Below are 21,952 nucleotides of genomic sequence, written 5' to 3' on the forward strand. Positions count from 1 at the left end.
AATAGATAACTTCCAATGACTGAAAAAGATAAGAGCCAACTAAACACAATCCATATTAAGGGGGAAAATGTCCCAAGGAGCATAAAATGTAGAAAACTTAAGTATGATCACAGAAATCATAGACCAGAGCATTTGAGGTGACACCCTCTGACAGTTTATCATGTTGCAAATTAACAAGACAAACTAAGGATGAGATTCGAGTCCTTTATAAGAGATGAAGAATCTCACCAATAAACATAGGCAACCAACGCTGGAGTTCTTGGCTTTTCGTTTGTTTTTGCTTTTTTTAGAGATCAGTAGGAAGATTGCACTCCCCAACACAGCCTCCTGGTAATGATGCAGAAGTGTGGCTTTTGTGGTCAAAGGGAGCAAAGAATGTCATTTTTAGTATCTGAGGGCAGTAGGTTTAACTTCTTTTGAAAAATATAAATAAATATATCCACAAAAGCCACAAAGTTCAGCTTGCAAGTTATTTATGTCGATTTTTTTTTTCTTAGATGGTCAATGTATTGTAGAATCTACAATGCTCCCAGCGTGGTTTTGGGGTAGTCATTCCAGTGGTCATCAAACTCACGATGTACATACCTGTCACTGGTGTGAATTTAATAAGAGAGAGCACTTCCAAGTCTCCCCAATTCTGTTCAGGTCCATGAAGGTTGGAGTAGAGGCAGCCAGACTGTGTAGTTTAGCAAGAAAGGCTGCTGACCATCCTCAACTCCCTCTGGTCCCTGGTGCCACTTCTAAAACTAGATTGACAACCAATGATGGGCCACGTAGCTCCTGCAATGGAAATAACTCATCTCCTCACCATCATGGCAGAGGGAATTGCCATACCTGACCTGCACTCCAGGGATGAAAAGGTTATTGAGTATTTACCATATTCCAGGAAGTGAGCTAGATGCACGGCCGACCCCGCTGAATATATTCTGCTTTGCAGCTTGCTTTCTATTTTAGCTCATGGACAGTTGTCCTCTAACTGGTCTTCTTGCTTCATTTCTCAAGGACCTCACTGTCTTTGGGTCATAGGGTCTAAACATAATAACTCCAGAACAAAGAGAAAGGCTCAACAACAGGAGACTGCTTCATGTGTTCACCATGAAAAAGGACAGAAAAGTGACAACACGAGCTCTCCGAATCTCCATGTCTGAGAGAGGACATCTTAGAATCATTCAGGACATGTCAACAAAAATCTGAAATTCATTTACTTCAGGAAAGAAGATTAACAGAAAACTTCCAATGGCTTTTTTTTTTTTTTTTTTTTTTTTAAGTATTGGGTTGCAGGGCCATAATGAATAAAGGGAATTTGAGAAGGTTTGTTGTGTCAGTCTTTTTGAGGCTAATCCCGAGAAGAACCAACAATGCCCTAAGACAGAAAATGGAACAGGATGGAGAATGGGGCTTTGGATGACAGGAGAGGGTGCCCGAGCCAACTGAGGTCTAGAGGACCACGGGAACCCCAGGAGCTCCATGTTTAATACATTGGGGGTGTACATAGGTTTTGTTCAGAAGACAGAAAGCTTCCGCTGCTAAAGGAAAAAAATAAATCTAAGAAGTACTCCAATAAAATTGCAGATGTCAGCAGGGCCCAGATGGTATAGAGCTTTGAACTACCCTATGGTCATTGGTTCCCCATTTGAATTTTAGAGAACTCATTCTGGTGGAGGAAGGACTGGAGAGGTATGAGATGGAAACAAGAAGCCAATTAGAAGACAGGTGTTGATGAGCTAAGATAAAAAGCAAGCTACATAGTAAGCACGATGATCTACAAAAATTATATAGATGTGGGTGTTATAAATTCATAGAAAAGAATCAGTTCATTGAAAAAAATAAGTTGCAGGTTAATATGTACACAATGACTATTAATAGTGAAAAAATGCCTCTGTGAATATTATATAAATTCATTAAAATGGTCTGGAAAGATGCACACCCAACTGTTTATGGTAGTTAACCTTTATGGGATAGAATGAAGATTTGGGGAAGTAAAATGGATATTTTTACTCTTCCCTCTACAGACTTCTGATGGCTAGAAAAAATTGTATAATAAGAATGTATTAATTTTATAATTTTAAGAGACTTTTAAAGCTTAAAAGATAAAAGATACAGTTTCTGTAACAAAAAATGATCAGGGCTTACAGAGCCACAAGGACAGAGAGGGTAGCCGAAATTGGTTTGGCTCAGTGGATAGAGTGTCAGCCTGTGGACTGAAGGGTCCCAGGTTCAATTCTGATCAAGGGCACGTACCTTGTTTGCGGGCACATACCCAGTAGGGGGTATGCAAGAGGCAGCTGATCAATGATTCTTTCTCACCGATGTTTCTAACTCTCTATCCCTCTCTCTCTTCTTCTCTGTAAAAAAATCAATAAAATATATATATTTTTAAAGTTTTTAAAAATTAAAAAAGCAAAGGAAAAAAAAGAACAGAGAGGGGAGACTAAGCCTTGCAGACAGATGCTGACAAAAGAACAGAGACCAGCCTGGGTGAGGCTGGAGTCAGTTACATTTCCTGATAGTCCCAGGAGGTGGGCATTTTCACTTCGTTTTACAGATGGTGAAATGGAGTCTTGGAGAGCCTTGACCCCAATTCTAGAACTGGTTATCAAAGCCTGACTAGAACCTTGGCCTACCTGACTCCAAATCTTAGACTTTCTGCCTTAGCCAACCAATTTCCTTCATATCCAGGGCCTTTTTAACTTCCTTTTCCTTGCTCAAATGCTGACCTGATGCAGCAGTAGGGATCTAGGGTGCTAGTTCTAACAGCACAGGGAGCACTGGAGAAAATGGTAAGGTTGAAACATGCTCCCATCTTCCCGATGGGCGGTAAGTCCCAGATGCTGAAACCAGCTATTAAGAGACCAGTGCCCACATGCCGGCTTAGCTCATGTGGATTCTTGAGTGGAGGGCCTATGTTTTTCTACAGAATCTGTCATGCCTCTGCAGCACCTAATATAGCACCACGTCCTCACTAAATTCACTGAGTGGGTGTTTAATAACATATATTAATGGGAGGGAAGCAGGCTCACCTGAAGCAAATAGGAAACTGCATTTGATTCTGAAAGCATCCAACCCCCCCTCCCCCCCAACAACAACTCAGGATGTAGGCAGCCAATGCACAATTGTGACAGATAATGGCTGTGATCCTACCGAGAGAGTAATTTTATCACTCTATTTTAAAGCTGCTTCGGTAGGAAAGCAACTATAATATCTGTGCTCCAAGACTTCAATCAAACAGACAAGCAAGCAAAAAAAAAAAAAAAACCTTTACTAAAATCTCTGTGTGCCCACACTGTCCCTAGGCACAGTGGAGAACCCGCTAGAAGGATAAGCCATGGCCTCTTCCTAAGGAATTTACGCTCTGGCTGGGAAACCAACCCGAAATTCAGAAAGTGATCAGACAAAAGCCTGTTTCCTCTGGACATCCAGCAAATAAGTTCCATAGACTCCAGAGAGAGGAGAGACCATGTATACTAGAATCTAAAGAAGAGGGACTTGGGCGGTGGAGTCAAGGCTAGAGACACTAAAGAGACAGGGCTTCTCCCCAGCTTAATAGCATTTCACCATGATGGCCTTTCACAGCATCCAGAAAAGCACCCACAGATTTCTGGCTATTCGCCCCCAGCATGGCATGGCTGCATGGCCAGGACTATTCAATGTCCTGACCACCACTCCGTCCATTTCTGTGCCGTCAGGCTATTGCAGATTTAGGAACAAACAATCCCACACCATATACCCCTTGGGATTTCCACTGTTTATTCAATAGGTAATGCTGGCATCAGTCTTTGTCATTCCAGCCGACCACCATTCCCCACCCACACCACAGATGAGACGAGGCCTGTGCAAAAACACTCTGCCTAAGATCTGTAGGGTGAACAACTACTGATAGTAAAGGGGGACTGTGATAAGAATCAAAGGGCAAGGATATGTCAGAGGAACTAAGCATTTGATGCTATCTTAACAAAATACACTAGCCTATGGAAATTTAGATCAGAAAATGTCTTTTCTCACGTACGCAGGATCTAAATGCATTCAGCTCCAAGTCCAACTGACGTTGGGGAAAAGGTTGCCTCAAAAACTAGGGTCAGCTGTAGCCAGTTTGGCTCAGTGGATAGAGCGTCGGCCTGCAGACTGAGGGTCCCAGATTCGATTCTGGCCAAGGGCACATGCCTGAGTTGCAGGCTCGATCCCCAGTAGGGGGTGTTGCTGATTGATGATCCTCTCTCATCATTGATACTTCTATCTCTCTCTCCCTCTCTCTTCCTCTCTGAAATCAATAAAAATATTTTTAAAAAATCAAAATAAACTAGGGTCAGCCCTGTCACTGGGCTGGAACAGTTTCTCCAAAAGCCATTTTGGTCATATTGTTGCCCCAACCAATAAAAAGCCCTCTGAGATAAGAGAGACAAAGCTCTTTAAAAATTTTTTTTTAGCTGAAACCAGTTTGGCTCAGTGGTAGAGCGTCGGTCTGCGGACTGAAAGGTCCTGGGTTCGATTCCAGTCAAAAGCATGTACGTTGGTTGTGGGCACATCCCCGGTGGGGGGGTGTGCAGGAGGCAGCTGGTCGATGTTTCTCTCTCATCGACGTTTCTGGCTCTCTATCTCTCTCCCTTCCTCTCTGTAAAAAAAAAAAAAAAAAAAAAAAATCAATAAAATATATATATATTTTTTTAAATTTTGATTTTCCAATTATAATTAACATACAATATTACATTCATTTCAGGTGTACAACCTAGTGATTAAGCATTTATGTAACTTACAAAGTGAGCACTCTGCTAAGACTAGTATTCATTGGGGACAAGATCTTTATTCTGCTAAAGGTCCTTATCCCACTGACTCAAGTTGATCTTTATAATCCCTCCTCACTCTCCCTCCCCAACCACTTCTTAGCTCCAATTAAAGTGCATTCTGTGGTTTTTCTACCCTTCTATCTTGCCTAGGGTATTCCCTCATCCTGGGGCATCATTCCCTCCCATTCACACCAATGTCTCAGAAAGCCAACCCTCTACTCCGGTGCCATCTCCTCCATGAAGTTTTCAACTGGCCACCCCATTGGAAGTGCTTTTTTCTCACTTCTATTTGCATGCCAGTCCCATAGGAGGCATCTTCCATTCTTATGGACTGAACTCACCCACTAAGCTGTGTCCTGTTTCTCCACCTCACAATCTAGCACCAAGTCCTGTGGTTCTGCTTGCTTTTTATTTCTGCAAAGTGTCTCTTCCTCTCCGTTCTCACTGCCTCTGTTGAGGTCAGGCCCACATCACCCTGCAAGACACAAATAGCCTTCCGTCCTGCCCACTTAGTCACCAGACTGAACTTACTGTAAAAAAAAAAAAAATCAATTCTGATCATGTTAACCCTGACTTTCAGCCCTTCGATGTCTCCCCATGGCCTTCAGAGCAGTCTAACAGCTTAGATACGTAGGAGGCTTTTTAGTATCTGATCTTCCCTCTAACCTTCCCAATGGGCCAATTCTAAAACTTTAGTGCCCATTAGAATCACCTAGGGTGCCTGTTAAAAAATTCATATGCCCCCTTTCCCCAGCTGCCAGTAAGGTGCTCGCTCTTCCGAAAAAGCTAAGGCCACGTTGGGGTGAGGCCCTCACTTCCTCCGGCGACTAGCACTGCTCCCTCCCGGCAGCACTCGCCCAGCATTCACCCTCACCATGGCCTCCGTCTGGGAGCTCGCCCACATCTACTCGCCACTGTGAAGGGACGGTGACGGAGGATAAGGTCAATGCCCTCGTTAAAGCAGCTGGTGTAAATGGTGAATCTTTCCGGCCAGGCTTGTTTGGAAAGGCCCTGGCCAATGTCAGCATTGGGAGTCTCACCTGCAATGTAGACCTGCAGCTAGTGCTGCGCCGGCAGGAGCCGTGCCCTCTCCACCGCTGCTGCCCCCGCTGAGGAGAAGAAAGTGGAAGCAGAGAAAGAAGAATCGGAGGAGTCTGATGATGACATGGGCTTTGGTCTTCTTGACTAAACTAGCTCTTTGTAACACAGCCAATAAAAGCTGACCTCCATTGAAAGAAAAAAAAAATACATATACCCAATCCGTACCACCAGACAGTCTGGTTCATTAAGTAACTGGGAGAGCCCAGGACATGAATATTGTTGGGGGAGGGGGGGCGGGGTTCAATTATTCATGAGAAACATGAGTATTTACTAAAATATGAGGTTCAAAATATTTGGTTCTTCAACCAAAACAAAAATATATGGTTCTGATGAAGGTTTTGTGAGGATCCCATTTTGAGAACACCTGGTAGAGACTTTGTACAAATGGGACTGGAAACAAATATTTTTTAAGTAGCCACTGAATTCAGTGGTTAAGAGTAGAGGCTTGGGAGCAGACCTGAAATTTCCACAAGCAATTGGGAAAGTAGCTTACTATTTCTGTGCCTCACCTGCAAAATCTATATATATAAAAGGAAGGATAATATGCGAAGTGTCCCCTCGGGAGTTCAACCAGGAAACCAGGAATTCAATCACTTGCTCTGACCACCAGGGAACGGGCAACCAGTGGCTGCGGTGGGGCACTGAGGGAGTGAGGGAAGGAGGAGTCAGGGAGGCGGGGAGGCAGACGACCTAATGAGCCCTAATCACTGGCCAGGCCTAGTGACCCTACATGGGCACCAATTTTGTGCACCCAGCCTCTAGTAGAGATAATAACAGTATTTATCTTGTAGGTTAAGATTAAATGAGATCGTTATTATAAAATGGTTAGCACGGCATTTATCACTGTAAACCAATTCTATAACTGGTGGAAGAAAAACAGTGAAAAGCAACCATGTCCAGGATTTTATTTTTCAAAACTTCTCAGTTGGAAGAGACTTTAGGGATCCCCTCTACAGTATCATTGGCAGATGTTCATCCAACTTTAACCTGAAGGCTTCCAATGACTGGGGCCTCTGGCCACTACCTCCTGAGGCAGCCTTTCCATTGTTACGGCATCACAGAGGTTAACTTCTTCCTTTCTAGTAGAATTCTGCTTGTCAAGTATTACTGTCCATGAATCCTAACCTGCCTTTCAGAGCATCATCAAACAACACCATTCTTATTTCCAAAGGTTTGAAGATAATTATCATGGCTTTCCTTGGTATGTATTTTCTTCTTGATGAAGACAATAAAGTATAGGGATGAAACTCTGAGTTCAGAGTTAGAGGCCTGGCCTTTTGTCATGACCAGCTGGGTGCCTTTGGGCAAATCACTTGATAATGCTGAGCCTCAGTTCCACTCTAGCCCAAAATTATATGTTTCTGCTATTTCTTCTATTATTTATTTCTTTTATCCTCAGGAGCAGTTATTTCTCCCATTCCTCAGACACAGGCATGTTTCCAGACCCCTCATTGTGGCAGTTGCCTTTTGCATTGTTTGACAAAAACAGAATAGCAGTTCTCCCTTTGGGAAAATCGTTGATCTCCCACTCACGCCAAGTGGTTTGAATGGAAGATGCCAAGTTTTTAGACATCTCACACCCCAGGCTATCAACATGGGCCAATCCCCTGGCCACAGTTAACTGGCCTAGAGTTAGGCACCTTACCCAGGTTTAACTAATTAGACCAGAGAGAACAGTTATTTATTCCTCTCTGGAGCTGGAATTGAAACGAGTGAGGTGTCAGCTTGTAAGGCCTGTAATTCTCCTTTTTGGATCTGACTTACCAGAGAATGACACCTACATGCAGAGAGACACAAAAAAGAGGGGTGGTGAGGCAATCTTATGAAGTTCAAGTCCTTGATTCCAGGTTATCTCTGAGGACCAACTGCACTCCTGCCTGCTCCATCGTTTGGTTAATTCCCCTTTTGCCCTAGCGGGGGTTCTCTCGTTAAAAACCAACAAGTCTAGAGTAATACCCTCTCCTTTCTAAGCAGGCCTCAAATGGAGATAGCTCTGGTTTATCTGTCCCCCTTCCCAACCCTTTCAGCTAATCTCCATTCCCCCAATCTTCTGGCAACAGCTATTTCAGATGGGAAACTAGAGTCTGTGTACAATACAAAAAGGGCTGTCACACCCTGGTCATTGTTCTCAATGGTTAGAGCATCAGTTCAAGCAGTGAAGGGTCATGGATTCAAGTCCCAGTCTAGGGCACATACCTGGGTTGCAGGTTCAATCCCCAGCCCCAATGAGGGTGCCTATGGGAGGCAACCCATCCATGAGTCTCACATTGACGCCTCTCTCTCTCTCTATCTATCTATCTATCTATCTATCTATCTATCTATATCTCTATCTCTCTCTCTCTTTCTCCATATCTCCCTCCCTCCCTTCCTTCCTTCCACTCTATCTAAAAGTAATGAAAAGAATATCCTCGAGTGAGGATTAATAAAAACAAAAAAGGGCTGTCGCTTCCTTTAGTCTGGCCCTTGCTCAGAAGGGTATTTCAAGATTCCATCTTAGAGCAGTCATGCTTCCTTGCTGATTCATACTGAGCATGTGGGCCCCTCAAACCCCCAGCTCTTTTTCACATAAACTGTGAGAGCCAGAGCTTCCCCTTTTCTCTTCTACAACTGTGTGGTTGGGTTTGTTTTGTTTTGGGGGGCTGAGGGGTAAAGCTTGGGTTCTAATTGCAAATAAATCCTTAGACTTGTTAAATGTCATATGTTGAATTGGGGTTAGCATTTCAGCCTGCTGAGATTGTTTTGACTAGGATTCCACCATCAGTGACAAAGCTTCCCAACTAGTCTACCAAAAGCATCAGGTTACAGATGTGCCAGGATGTTCCTTCCCTCACTTCTCTGCTTGATGGAATGAAGTCTGGGGCTCTGAACCCACATTAGCAGCTTCCATCTCTGGCAGCCATATTATTTTCTGTATTTCCACCTTGTTGACTAGTGGCTCCAGACTCTGTTTTCCAATCAGGGACTCGAAAGCTGGATAGTTTCCATAGTTCAGGCAAGTTTTAATCACATGTACACCCTGGAAGGCAGGATGTTGAAGGATTTCTATAACCTATGGGACTCTGAGTTCTAAGTGACTACAAAATAAACATTTAGGCCACCAAATTACTGTATGGTTATCTTGGCATTCCATTTTTCCTGAAAAACATAACACAAAAATCCATAATGACAGTCGGAGGCTTTGAGAAATAATACTCAGGAAGTCTTATAAAATGAAAGGGGGACTCTATTTCAGAATGATTAACAGGTTAACTTCATTTGGAATGACAAATGCACATCTTGCCACATAAATGTTTCCTCACATTTCACATGCTCAAAAATAAGTCAGTAAATAAATAAGAACAGTTAATGCTAATATTCTTCTACCTGCAAGCTTTAACTTTAGCCACAGCCTCAAACATTAGCTGTATGTATAAAAGGAAGCTTATATTAGCCCAATTTAAAAGTAGAGCATTTTCATTTCATCATCATCCTCCCCTCTATTTCCTGTGTTATCAGATGTCAGAGAGAGAAAGCCAGCGGTCTGATTGCGAAACTGGCAATTTGGCAGACAAAATATGCACATTCAACCAGTATTCTTTCTAATGAGAACTTAGTATGGATCTAACCTTGTAAGAGTCACAGAGAAGATACACACCAGCAGAAGGCATAAACTCAGGGGGGGGGGGGGGGGGAAGGTACCAACGAATTCCTGAACCAAGAAAGCCAATTGCAGAGGTCTCCTCTAACTCCAGTGATGTCTTCGGTTCAATATTCTCCTTCAGAAAGGACACACTCAGTTTAACCTCTGCTCCTCAATAGACTCCCATAGCCCCATGGAGTTAACGAGTCCAATGGTTAACTAGCTTCTGAAAAGGCATATCTGATTCTTTTGTGGGACAGACTGTCCTATCTGGTATTTTTAAGTATGGAGATAGTGAAAAAGATGCACTCTGGATTAACTTGGAGAGTTTCTGTTTAGTCACATCCTGACTATGTGACCACAAGACACGGAAACTGATGCTCCAAATGGCACTAGCAGTGCAGGCCCCTAAGGAGGATGCTCATGGGGGGAAAATATTTTCCTCCAACTGGGACATTCAAAATGGGCTCGAGTGTAAGGAAGATGGACAGCCACCCATGAATGTACCCACCCATCTAGTCAACCACCCATCCCTAATTTACTAGGTAGTAGAAACCAGCATTGTTTGTTTGATTCTTGTATGTGCCCTGACTGGGAATCGAACCCACAACCTTGGTGTATCGGAGTGATGCTCTAACCAACTGAGCTACCTGTCTAGGGCAAGACCAGCATTTCCTTTAAAAACATAAACACGGTGAAAATGAACTAGTTGCCAAATGTTTTCTTCCACCATAGGAAATATGTTTTCTGTGTCTTGGGAAACCAACTGGCTAGTGTTTATGTGTCATTTTTACCAAACTGGCTAAATTAGGAAGTTTTCTGCTCATCAGGCCATCTGACAAGCCAACAGTGGTTTTAGTGATTTCTCTAACGGGCAGCTAAAAAGTCAGTCACAGCATAAGTCATCCTATTTCCTCGGTCATCTCAGACATACTCTCAGTCATGTGAATGGCACTGGAAACAAACTGAAAGCTGTCAAAACATCTTGTAATCGTAGGGAAATTAACAGACCCACTTTGTCATGCATATTTGCTCCCATTCCCTGCCCCCATTACCTTCCTATGTATGAGCCCACATTCATAAATCTACATGTAGACCACAACAAACGGTATGTGTAAAACATTAAATACATGAATTCTTTCCTTCTCACACAGATAATAAGACTGCACTTGGGCTAAGTCCATAAACAGAAAGTTATGTTTATGTCATTAAAGCTCCTGTTTAAAATGCTGTTGTGAAAGATAACTTGTTAGCTGAAATAATATACTATATATTCATGGGATTTTGAAAACTCTCAGACTGAGACCCAGCAACATAAGTAAGTTATGTAAAAATCACACAGTTAAAATCATGCAACTTCATGGCTGTAAAGGTTTGAGATGTTAACGTGTGCTCTTCTGAGCATTTTTAAAAGGATAAGAACTGATCCAGGGTGGCCAAATGACTTGCCCAAGGTGGCAAACTAGTTAGTGTCAGAGTCCATGAAATATACACCCATATTCTCTTACTATTTGTCATAAAGGGTGTAATAACCTAAGAAGACATCAATTCAAATCTGATTTGACAAGAGTAAACACGTCTCAAAGATATGTAACTGTACTCTCTTTGAATCATTAACCCACACCCAGTCAGTGACAGTACAGATATTAAAGCAATAACACATACCAGCACCACGTCACTTCCCCTCACACAGAAGAGCAGCCTAATGAAGTCAAGAAGACTCAGGAGTTTTCACACGTAACTTAACCTGAAGCTTGACCTACTCAGATTAGTTGGGTAGATTAGTTAGAGGAAGAAGCCCAGCTTCTTCCTCTAGATCCATAAAATCCCCCAGGACACCAACATTTTTTCTCTTTTAAAAGCCCTAACTGAAGGTAAACATGAACACAGTAGAAAAATTAAACCAATGGAGAAATGTCTAAAACAAAAAGTTCAAAATATCCTTCATTCACCCAAAAGCAACCACTACCAACAATGTTTTGTGCATTCTTTCAGGAGAAAAGTTACACATACGCACACACACATGTAACTTTAAAAAGTTGTGTGTGTGTGTGTGTGTGTGTGTGTGTGTGTGTGTGTGTGTTATGAGCACCCTGGTTTGATTCTGTCTTCAAATTGATTGCCAGAAGCTCAATCTCACTAGTTCAGATGATTAACTGGTCACTTCAAGGACAGAAACCCTGTTGTTAATAAAAGTTAAATTGCTCTTAACTGACACTGTATTTCTGGACAAAGGGACAGAGAAAGGGGAAGTACAGGGATGGAAAGTAGCAAAAAGAAAATTAGTGAGAAAAGGAAAGAAAAAGAGAGAGATAAAGAGAAAGAGAAAAAGGAAAAGATACAGACCAGCACCTGGCAGATGCTCATTCAGTACTTTCTGAATGACTGACTGCCAAATAAACGAATGAATGAAGAAACTGGGATAGGCATATTTTTACACATGACATTTAATATATCAAATGACATGGCCCCAATTTTCTAAAAAGTAAGCATTCTTCTTCTTCTTCTTCTTCTTCTTCTTCTTCTTCTTCGTCGTCGTCTTTTTTTTTTTTTTTTTTTAGAGAGAGAGAGAGAGAGAGAGAGAGAGAGAGAGAGAGAGAGAGAGAGAAAGGGAGGGACCCTGGTTATTAACACTAGTAGATTCTGGGAATAATTTCCAAACCAAAGTGAAGAAACACACAGCATCCTTCTTGATCCACACTGTCTAGTATGATAGCCACTGGCCATGCATGACTATTAAATATTTGAAATGTGTTCTTTCAGTTTAACTACACACCAGATTTCAAAGACTTAGTTTTTTTATAGGATGTAAAATATCTCATTAATAATTCTTATATTGATTATATGTTAAAATGAGAATATTTTAAATATATTGGGTTAAGAAACCATGTTTTTAAAGTTAATACACCTGTTTGTTTTTCTTTTTCTTTTTTTTTAGTGCAGCTACTAGAAAACTTTAAATTTCATGTGTGGCTCACATTATACATTTTTTTATAGCCCTGGTCTGGAGTATAGATACTATTACGGCAGTGACTATATCTGTCTTTCTCTGATCTATCCCAGCACCTAGTACAGGGCCCTGAGAATAGTAAATGCTCAACAAACATGTACCATGTGAAAGGGTGTCTGTGGTGTCTAGATAAGGCTATAACTAGGCCTCAGACTGCAAGGCAGGAGGCCCTGGCCCAGATCCTAGCTCTAATGTAAAAGCAGCTCCGTGACCTTGGATAAGTCATTGAACATGGCGAGGCCTTGTTTTCGTCATCTTTAAATTGGGGGTGGTATCTGCCTTTTAGGAAAATTGCATGGACCAAACACAATAATGTCTATAAAGGGCTTTGAAATGGGAAAATAGATCTCCGGTCCCTCCAAAGTTTCAGTATTCTCTTCTAGCAACAGTCCCAGGAGAAGCCAGATGCAGAAAATACTGAGACAACAGGGCATGGAACTAACGGATTAAATTCCTATTGCTTACATTTCGATGCCGGCACATGTTCGAAAACTTGGGTCAGGATAGGTGCAGACTTGAGATTCTCACACGGGTGGAAACTTCGGCATTCATCACCCCTTTCCACTGCATCTCACCGGCAAAGCTGACAAAGGGACCTGAAGACACTGTCCTTGAGGGACCACAGACAGACCAGCAAACCAAGAGGAGAAGGCTCTCTCTGGATGGCTGACCAGGCAGCAGAGCGGCCAATTTCACTATGACGCCTGGGGCTCATGGCCTTGTGGGAAGTTTATAATCCTGGGGGCCTCTCAGGCCTCAAGGGAAAAGTTCCATCGGCACAAAAATCTATCCTGGGCATTCATCCTTGCTGACGGTTTAGGGCACAGCTAGCAGAGGGGAGGTATCTTATTTTACAAGGCGATCAGGGTACCCGGCAAGGGGAGTCCGAAGGACTCTTGGGCACACTGCAGCATTTTCGTGACACCAGGACGGATTGCACCATCTCCGTTGGGCATCTGCTTCCCCAAATCAAAGATCATTTCAAAAGGGAAGATTGCGTGAAGAAAGCACCCTTTAGCAGGGTGGGGGGATGGGGAGTGGGGAGGGATCTTGAGGAGCCCACTGCAGACTAACCCACTGCAGACTAACCCACCACAGAGAAAAAGCAGACCCGACAACCCACAGCTTCGAGGCAGGAGGCCAGCAGAACAAAAATGGTCCATTTCAAGTGGCCCCAGGTCAGAGTCTCCCCTCAGGCTCTGCAAGGCGCCAGCGCAGAAGCCCCAGAAGTCAATGACTTACCATCAGCAGGGCCACCACACCTAGGAGAGCAAGGAGGGCGCAATGACTTCCCCTTTGCTGTGAGGGTCTGGCCCTCTTCCCCTCTTTAAGGGCTGCTGCCTGTGACGTGAAAGGGAGTTGTGCCATGGCCGAGCTCTGAAACCTTGGGACCAGTGCCCCGTGACCTGCATCGCAACAGCCCACAGGGCCTGAGCTGCTGCTGCCTCATCCAACCAGAACACCATGGACGGGACAGCAGGCACAGAGCAGAGCCAAGAGCACGACTACCCAGCAGAACCAACTGTGGAGGCTCTCTGAAGTTCATATTCCTGGGACACCCCCCCCCCCCCCCCAGGATTCTGGTTCAGTGAGTCCGGAGTGGGGCCCAGGCACCTGCATTTTAAAGTGCCGGGCAAGGCCAATGCCCAGCCTGACGTGGGAACCTGGGGTGTAAAGAAACGTGATTTTCCCTCATCCTTTCTCAATCCATGAGGTTTCTTCAACTTTCTTATCTCCATGAGGAAGAGGAGCATGGGGAGAGGAGACAGAGGAAAGCAAGGCCGAGTGGAACCTAGAGTCGGAAGACCTGAGGTTCCGAAGTGAACTGTTCCCAGTCTTTATTCTAGTCATTTAACCTCTCTGAACCTCAGTTTCCTCTTCTGTGGAACGGTGGTCAAGCCATCTACCCACTCAGATGTGGGGGGGATAAATGCATAAGCCGTGTCCATGACTCATAGTGGCCATCAGTCAAGCATTTATCTGATATGAGTCTATCCACAAAGGGAAGGATGGGTGCAGGGCTGTTCTCCACAAGGAGGAACTTTGCGAGAGACACTACAAATTTGAATAATTGACTTAGGCATAAAGGGAATGAAAAGGCGAAATAAACGGCAACAACAAAAAAACTGTCGTAAGGGGAGCCATGGATTCAGGTTAAATGGGGAGGGGAGGTACAGAGCAGGTGGGAAAACCTGTCTCTGGGAGACTACAGAGATATGGTGGGGAGGAAATCAACAAGTTACATGAAGTTTTAATGCAACGTTACTTAAAAGGGAAAATAACCTAAATGTATCTTTTTTTTTTAAACATTATGATGAACATACATCACTTTATTTCAGAAAAAAAAATGTTTTTTTTCAAATGTAGGGAAAGATTTTGGAGCCCATGGATTAGCTGAAAGCATGTTTAAATATCTCAGTGGTTTTTCTTTTAAATTCCAGTTAGAATTTTAGAACATTAATATCAACAAAGGAAGGCCAGATGTGGGGCAAAGTAATCATGATTTGGGGTAATATCAGAACTTCTGACGCACAAAAGGTATGAGAAGGGTGGAGGAGGCAAAGAGAAATGAAATCATATGAAGAAGCAGGTGAGATCTCTGAATCATATTAGGAGAATCCGGTATAGTGCTCCTCTCCCCCTCCACACAGACAAACACACACAATGATGAGAACTTTTGAAATAAAACCCAATATCGCCCACCAAGTCCTTTCCCACACAGGCTCACGAATCTATTTTTGTATTCCAGTGAGATTTGCAGCAAAGAATAGAGTTCCAGTAAAGAGGAAATAATTTCTGTTCTGTAACTGAGTTTTTCTCACTTCCTTCTTTTAAAATAATCACCCAACAAGTCCAAAGTTTCAGAACAACAATACAGTCTTTTAGGCCCTGGATATATATCCCTGCAGACATTTTGGAACTAAACTGCATCCGTGAAAAGTCCTAGGTAAGTTGCTTAGAAAACTTATAATAATATATTCCGGCACTGGGGCTGGAAGCGTCCTTCTAAATCATCTGGTCCAACCCATCATTTCGCAGGTGAAGATCTTAAGAAATAAATTGGCTGCTCCAACACACTGAAGTGTCTAATTAAAACATCTGCTCAATTTTAAGGTAGCTGATACATTTGGAAAAAGATGGGGTGGGAAACAAAACCTCTAAAACATTTTTAGTGAAATAGTAAGTATGAACAACAGGCCTATTAAATGAAGAAGCTGTAAGGACAGTAATGAAAATACACCTCCACTCCAATAGCAGGACTACTTACTTACATCTGGGAAACTAGGAGATGAAAATCTGCCAGAGCTAGCTCATGGACTGTGAGTAGGGGCATAGGAAGAGAATTTAAGAGCTCTCCACTGAAATCTGTTGGCTAAAGCACCAACACTGGCCTACTTTTATTCTGACATTGATGGGCATCCGGGAGTCGCCGTGATGGGATGATGCCTCCATTTCCAGAAAAGTGAGAAAATGGTTCTTGCATAACAGAGGTGCATGACCGCTGACCTGGTCAAGGGAACGTGGCTTAGAACTTTGCTCGATGGGGACCCCTGACCAGCGGCATCAGCATCACCTGGCTGCTTGTCAGAAATGCAGGATCTTGGGCCCCACCCAGACCTACAGAGTCAGAATATGCACAGTTCAAGATCCCAGGAGGGAGAGGTAAGGGCGGGGGGGGGGGGGGGGGGGGGGGTGGCGGGAACCAGGTGGAAGGGAGCTATGGAGGGGAGGAGGCGGAGAAACAATTGTAATAATCTGAGCAATATTTATTAAAAAAAAAAAAATCCCAGGGCCTCCTGAGAAAGATTTATTTACATAACACAGCAGTAAGAAAAAGTATCATTGATGACCTGTAACTGCATTGAACCTAAGTTTCTGGAATAACTATCTCCTTTACCAGCTCTATTACCTAAAGCTTTTTAAAAGGATATTTATTTTTTTATTGATTTCAGAGAGGGAGAGAGAGATAGAAATATCAATGATCAGAGAATTATTGATTGACTGCCTCCTGCATGCCCACACTGGGGATCAAACCATGACCTCATGGTTCATAGGTTGATGCTCAACCACTGAGAAATGCCAGTTGGGCTAACGCTATTGATCTTGAAGCCTTATTTTAAATTTTAAATGGTCTAAAATTTATCCTACATGTTAAATGGTCTCAGTGAATATCTTATTAAGTAGTCATGTTTTTTTCACAAAATATCTCAAAATTAAGAAATAATGTAAATATAGATATTCTGGGAGTTTCACCATCTCCAAAGGCCAACCACTCCATCTCTGCATGCTCAAATTGATACCAAGCTTTCCTGAAATTTGTCTCCCCGTAGCTTTCAATAACCCTACAATCAGTAACCTCATGATTATTGGCCCTCCAGTAGTTTATCCCCATTATCAAGTTTTCATTATATTTCCCACTGGGATTTTTTTTTTAAGTGCACAAAGTCAAAGAAACAAGTTTCAGGTATTTATTTCTCATAGGCCTGGGGCAGCTTATCGTAGTGGGATAGATGAAATTTTTATTTTTTGCTTTTATTTTAGGATATCTTAGGAAAACCTCACGGTACAAGAGGAGTATGAAAATAAACTATCACAATTATAACCAAGGATATAATTGTGCCAGACTTCCAGTGTCTGGGATAATACTATCCTTAATCATTCTTTTAGCCTGAAGCTTTTGGGGAATCAAAGCAGGTGTGAAATAAGGCAAGGTGATGCTTCAAAAATGTTTGAGACTCTCGGGCCTAGGAGAGTTGTAGACTATAAGCCATGGAAAATGTCTTAGGTCAAGTCTAATTCCGTCTCTTACAGAAAAGGAAAGTGAAACCCAAAGCAGCTGAGTGACTTGCCCAGTATTAGCCATCTCGCTAGTAGCAGAGCAAGGCAATGGAGTGCCTCTATCGCAGTTCAAAGGTCTTTTTGCTACACTGCCAGACTCTTAAGTTTGTTAAGAAAGCTTGTCTGGCCCAGCCAGGTGTGGCTCAATGGTTGAGCATTGACCTATGAACCTGGAGGTCACGGTTCGACTCCTGGTCAGGGCACATGCCCAGGTTGCAGGCTCGATCCCCAGTGGGAGGACCTGCAGGAGGCAGCCAATCAATGTTCATTTCTCATCATTGATGTTTCTATCTCTCTCTCTTTCTCTCTGAAATCAATTTTTAAAAAAATTTTTTTTAAAAGAAAGCTTGTCTAGCATAAAAATCAGAGCTATTGTGCATAACTGGGCTGACCCAGGGCAATGGCTATGGAGATCCCAAAAGCAAATCCAAGCCATCCTGTTACCTACAGAGACCTCAAACCCCCAAATTTACAAATCTAATACCAAGTTACACTGGAGCCATGAGACATCCTTCCTCCTCTGTTGCCTAGAATCCCACTTGTTCCGATGTATCCATTGATACTGAGCTGCAGAGATTTTCTGCTAAGCAGCTTATTTTCCTCTCCCATTAAAATCGACTTTCTGATAAAAGTTTCTTTGCTCTCCCGCTGGGAAACACTTCATCCTTTCTGAAACACTTGAAACTAAACACTTAGACTGAGCCAGAGTTGTAAGTAAAAAGTAAAATACAGGCAATCAGTTTATCTGGGCATCTAAACATTGGATGCATCCAAACAATATTTTAGTATATATGCTGCCCAAGTGAGCGATCCAAACAATATTTTATAAATCCAAATTTTTAAAAATAACACCACTGTAAGGATTTTAAAAAAAAGCAGTTAGAACATAGAGCATGAGGTGCCGATATAGTGATATTTCATCCAGAGAGCCCTGATAGACGGGTTGGTGGGTCCCAGTGGCCAACCCATCTAAAGTAAAAATGAACCATTGCAGTGACATAAGCTAATCCTCAGAAATAACCAGTTGTGTCTCACTTCTTTGTAAATTTAGGCAGATCACAACTCTCTCAAATCAATGAAGTGTAACCAAGCAAGAATGAATCGTGTGCTTTCTCTATCAAGGTGTCCTCCTGAAATAAAAATAAGCAAACCCAGGAAAAATTGCTAATCCAGATCCCAAGCATCTCAGGTGAGATCTTTAGGCTAACACTAGTCATTTATGTGACAAAATGAGCTGGGTCCCACTGTGTTCCATGACCTGCTTGTATTTATCGATTTAAAGCAACCTATTCCTGATATAAAAGCATCTAAGGAGTTATACAGTATTAACTTTTTAAAATTTAAATACAAAGAGGGAGGTAGAAGGAGAGAGAGAGAGAGAAAATCAGTGATGAGAGAGAATCATTGATTGACTGCCTCCTGCATCTCCACACTGGGAATCGAGCCTGCAACCTGGGCTTGTGCCCTGACCAGGAATTGAACCATGACCATCTGCTTCATAGATCGACATTCAACCACTGAGCCACCCCAGCCAGGCTACAGTATTAACTTTTTACTGTCAACAAAAATTTGTGAATTCTTAATTTGGTTCACTAAATGAGATAGGGGAGGATGAGTTAAATTAATGCCCAAGTCCCACCCGGGATAACTGAACATAGTTACATCACTCCATAAGTTTCTTGGTTGGCATCAGGTTCACAAGATCTTCTGAGAACAGAAGCCTGAGAACACAGCCTGCTCATAGCCCTCGGTGAGGCAAGAATGGAAAACAAAATGAGGAAGAAAGGCTGTGACATGTATTCATCCAAAAGTGTATCTTCCGTTACCGCTCATCAGAGTGTATGTTACACTTCCTGGGGCCCTCAAGTCAGGGCAGAGAGGATCGGAATTTTCCCATTTTACAAGAAGAAACAGGGCAAAAAAACACAGAAGCTAGGCTGGCGGGAAACGGAGGGTTGTTGCCCTATAAATATGTTATCCAAAAGTGGTACCTTTTCAACAAAAACCCTACAGTCATGTGATGGTAAAACGGAAATGGCTGGCAAGCAGGAAGGTTGGCAGTCTTGTTCCTCACACTCCCACCAAACTAGGTCTCAGCCCCCCACCCCACGGCCCTCTCCTAGGCTGGAACCTGTGTCCTGCATCTTCCAAGGCATAGGACATTCCAACAGGCTTTTGTCCTAGCGCAGAATCCCGGGGAAAGTTGCATCTTCCTCGCCTTCGGTCCAAGTGACCGATCCTATCATTACCCCATCCCAGGGACAGGCTGCTCTACCCCAGTAAGCACAATGGGGGCTCTTAGCAGAGTGAGGCCCAGGGTCACTCTAATATAAACGGCTGTCGATGTGACAGTGTCTCCTCTGAAATGCCTAGGGCCTGCGTTACTGTGTGTTTTATTAAACTCTCACCCTGGGGTATGTTTTATTGATTTTAGAGAGAGGAAAAGATAGAGGGACAGAGGGAGAGAGGGAAAGAGAAAGAGAGAGAGGAAGAAAGAGAGAGAGGGAGGGAGAGAGAGAGAGAGAGAGAGAGAGAGAGAGAGAGAGAGAGAGAGAGAGAGAGAGAGAGAGAAGAAGAAGAGAGCGAGGAAGAGAGAGCAAGGAAGAGAGAGAAGCATGGGTGTGAGGGAGAAACATCAATCACTGTCTCTGTACACACCCCGACCAGGAACTGAACGTGCAATCTTTTTTGTGTACTGGACAATACCCCAACCGACTGAGCGCCCCACCCCATCTGTACTCAGAGGAGAGAGACCCCTACCTTCAGAAATGGCCCTCTTCACAGCTGCCAAATACGTCTCGGGCTCGTCGTCACAGGTGAGCTCCTGCCAGTGTGCCCACTCGGGAAAGAAGTCCAGGAACTCCTTGCAGTTCTGCACGCCGCAGAGCAGCCGGACCATGCGCTGCGGCGGGTGGAAGGCTCTCTGCAGCAGCGGCAGCTGGGCTGGCCGGCCGAAGTGCTGCACCAGCTCGGCCGACAGCAGCACCACGATGCAGCGCGTGCTGAGGAAGAAGGTCAGGTCCTCGGCGGAGAAGAAAGTGTTGGGGCCCAGCCGGTAAGTCAGCGTCTTCTGGCCCCGGATCTGCCGGCTGGACAGGAAGAGGTCCTGGAGGTACTGGCACCATTCCTCGGCATCCGGGCTGTAGACCAGGAGAATGTCACACCTTCCGAACACCCCTGAGCGAGAACAAGGCACTTAGGTTAATACGCCTGCGTCCCAGGACCTGCAAGATACACCATCCAGATGGAGAGCCGAGCACCCAGAGTTTACCCCTGTTTATCGCCAGTGGACCTGTTTGGCTTCTTTTCCTACGTACAGTTGGTGTCACAACTATTCCAGACTCTGTTTTTGCCCAAACATACAATGCCACGCCAGATGCTTGCATTAGCTATTGCTTCTGCTGGCATACCCTCCCCTCATGGCCGGTACAGTACAGGATGGAGTGAAGAAGGGCTTTGGGGGCCCTGGCCAGGGTGGCTCAGTTGGTTGGAGCATCATTTCATGCACCAAAAGGGCACATACCTAGGTTGTGGGTTCAGTCCTCAGTTGGGGCGCATCTGAGAGGCAACCAATTGATGTTTCTCTCATCTCTCTCTCTCTCTCTCTCTCCCTTCCTCACTCTAAAATCAGTAAAAAAAAAAAAAAAAAAAAAAAAAATGTCCCTAGGTAAGGATTTAACTAATGTGGGGGGGGAGGGGGGAGAGTGTTTTGGGGGGATCACTTGGTCCAAATGCCTCTTTCACAGGTAAAACAAACAAACAAACAAATAAACAAACAAAAAACACTTCAGCTGTGAAGATGAAGGGAATTACTTACATTCACACTCAGTAATCAGTCACAGAGCCAAGACTAAATGGGTTAAGAGAATAAGATCTCAGAAAGGCTGTGGTTTCATATATTAGTGATGAAGAAGCCATTGGCAATGTCCCAATGGGGTTGGCAAGTGATGGCAAGGAAGTGAAGAAGAGTAAAGAAGAGATTTCCTAGAGTGTAAGAAGCTCCCTTAAGAAGACAGTGGTGGGCCTAGAGCATCATTTCAATGCGCCGAGGTTGAAGGCTCGGTCCTCCATCAGGCACATACAAGAAGCAACCAATGGAGGCACAAGGAAGTGAAACAACAAATCCATATTTCTCTCTCAATTCCAATTAAAAAAAAAAAAAAAAAAAAAAAAAAAAAAAAAAAAAAGAAGGTAGTATGGCTCCTGGAGCACTAATTGATGAGCAGGAAACCAGTGACTACGGAGCCCTGACCCTGTGGCCCTGAGCCATTCATGCTATTTTTATGAGGAGACAGTGACCCAAATGCAAAACAGCAGGTTTAAGATTGACAAGTTCTAGGCCTCTGAGGAAATAAGTACTCACTTCACCCTGGATCCCGCCTCACCACTCCCTGCCTCTCTGTTAACAGACATCACCAAACCTGTGGTTCATTAAAGACCTCTTGTCATCAAGGAAAGTTTAAATGTTAATAACAGCCAAAACCAGTTTGGCTCAGTGGATAGAGCATCAGCCTGCGCGGACTGAAAGGTCCCAGGTTTGATTCCGGGCAAGGGCATGTACCTTGGTTGCACGCACATCCCCAGTAGGGGGTGTGCAGGAGG

The 21,952-nt window shown here is 43.6% G+C and overlaps 1 protein-coding gene across 1 annotated transcript in view; it reads right to left on the reverse strand.

Annotated features, from left to right (window-relative positions):
• Positions 1 to 21,952, reverse strand: part of PIK3AP1 (phosphoinositide-3-kinase adaptor protein 1) — a 90,554-nt gene that overhangs the window by 64,001 nt on the left and 4,601 nt on the right. Inside the window, exon 2 of the mRNA XM_036438715.2 lies at positions 20,111 to 20,527. Coding sequence (XP_036294608.1) covers positions 20,111 to 20,527 — 417 coding nt within the window. The remainder of the gene's footprint in view (positions 1 to 20,110; positions 20,528 to 21,952) is intronic.

This window comes from Pipistrellus kuhlii, unplaced genomic scaffold, assembly GCF_014108245.1.
Source record: "Pipistrellus kuhlii isolate mPipKuh1 unplaced genomic scaffold, mPipKuh1.p scaffold_m20_p_15, whole genome shotgun sequence".
Taxonomy (NCBI): Eukaryota; Metazoa; Chordata; class Mammalia; order Chiroptera; family Vespertilionidae; genus Pipistrellus; species Pipistrellus kuhlii.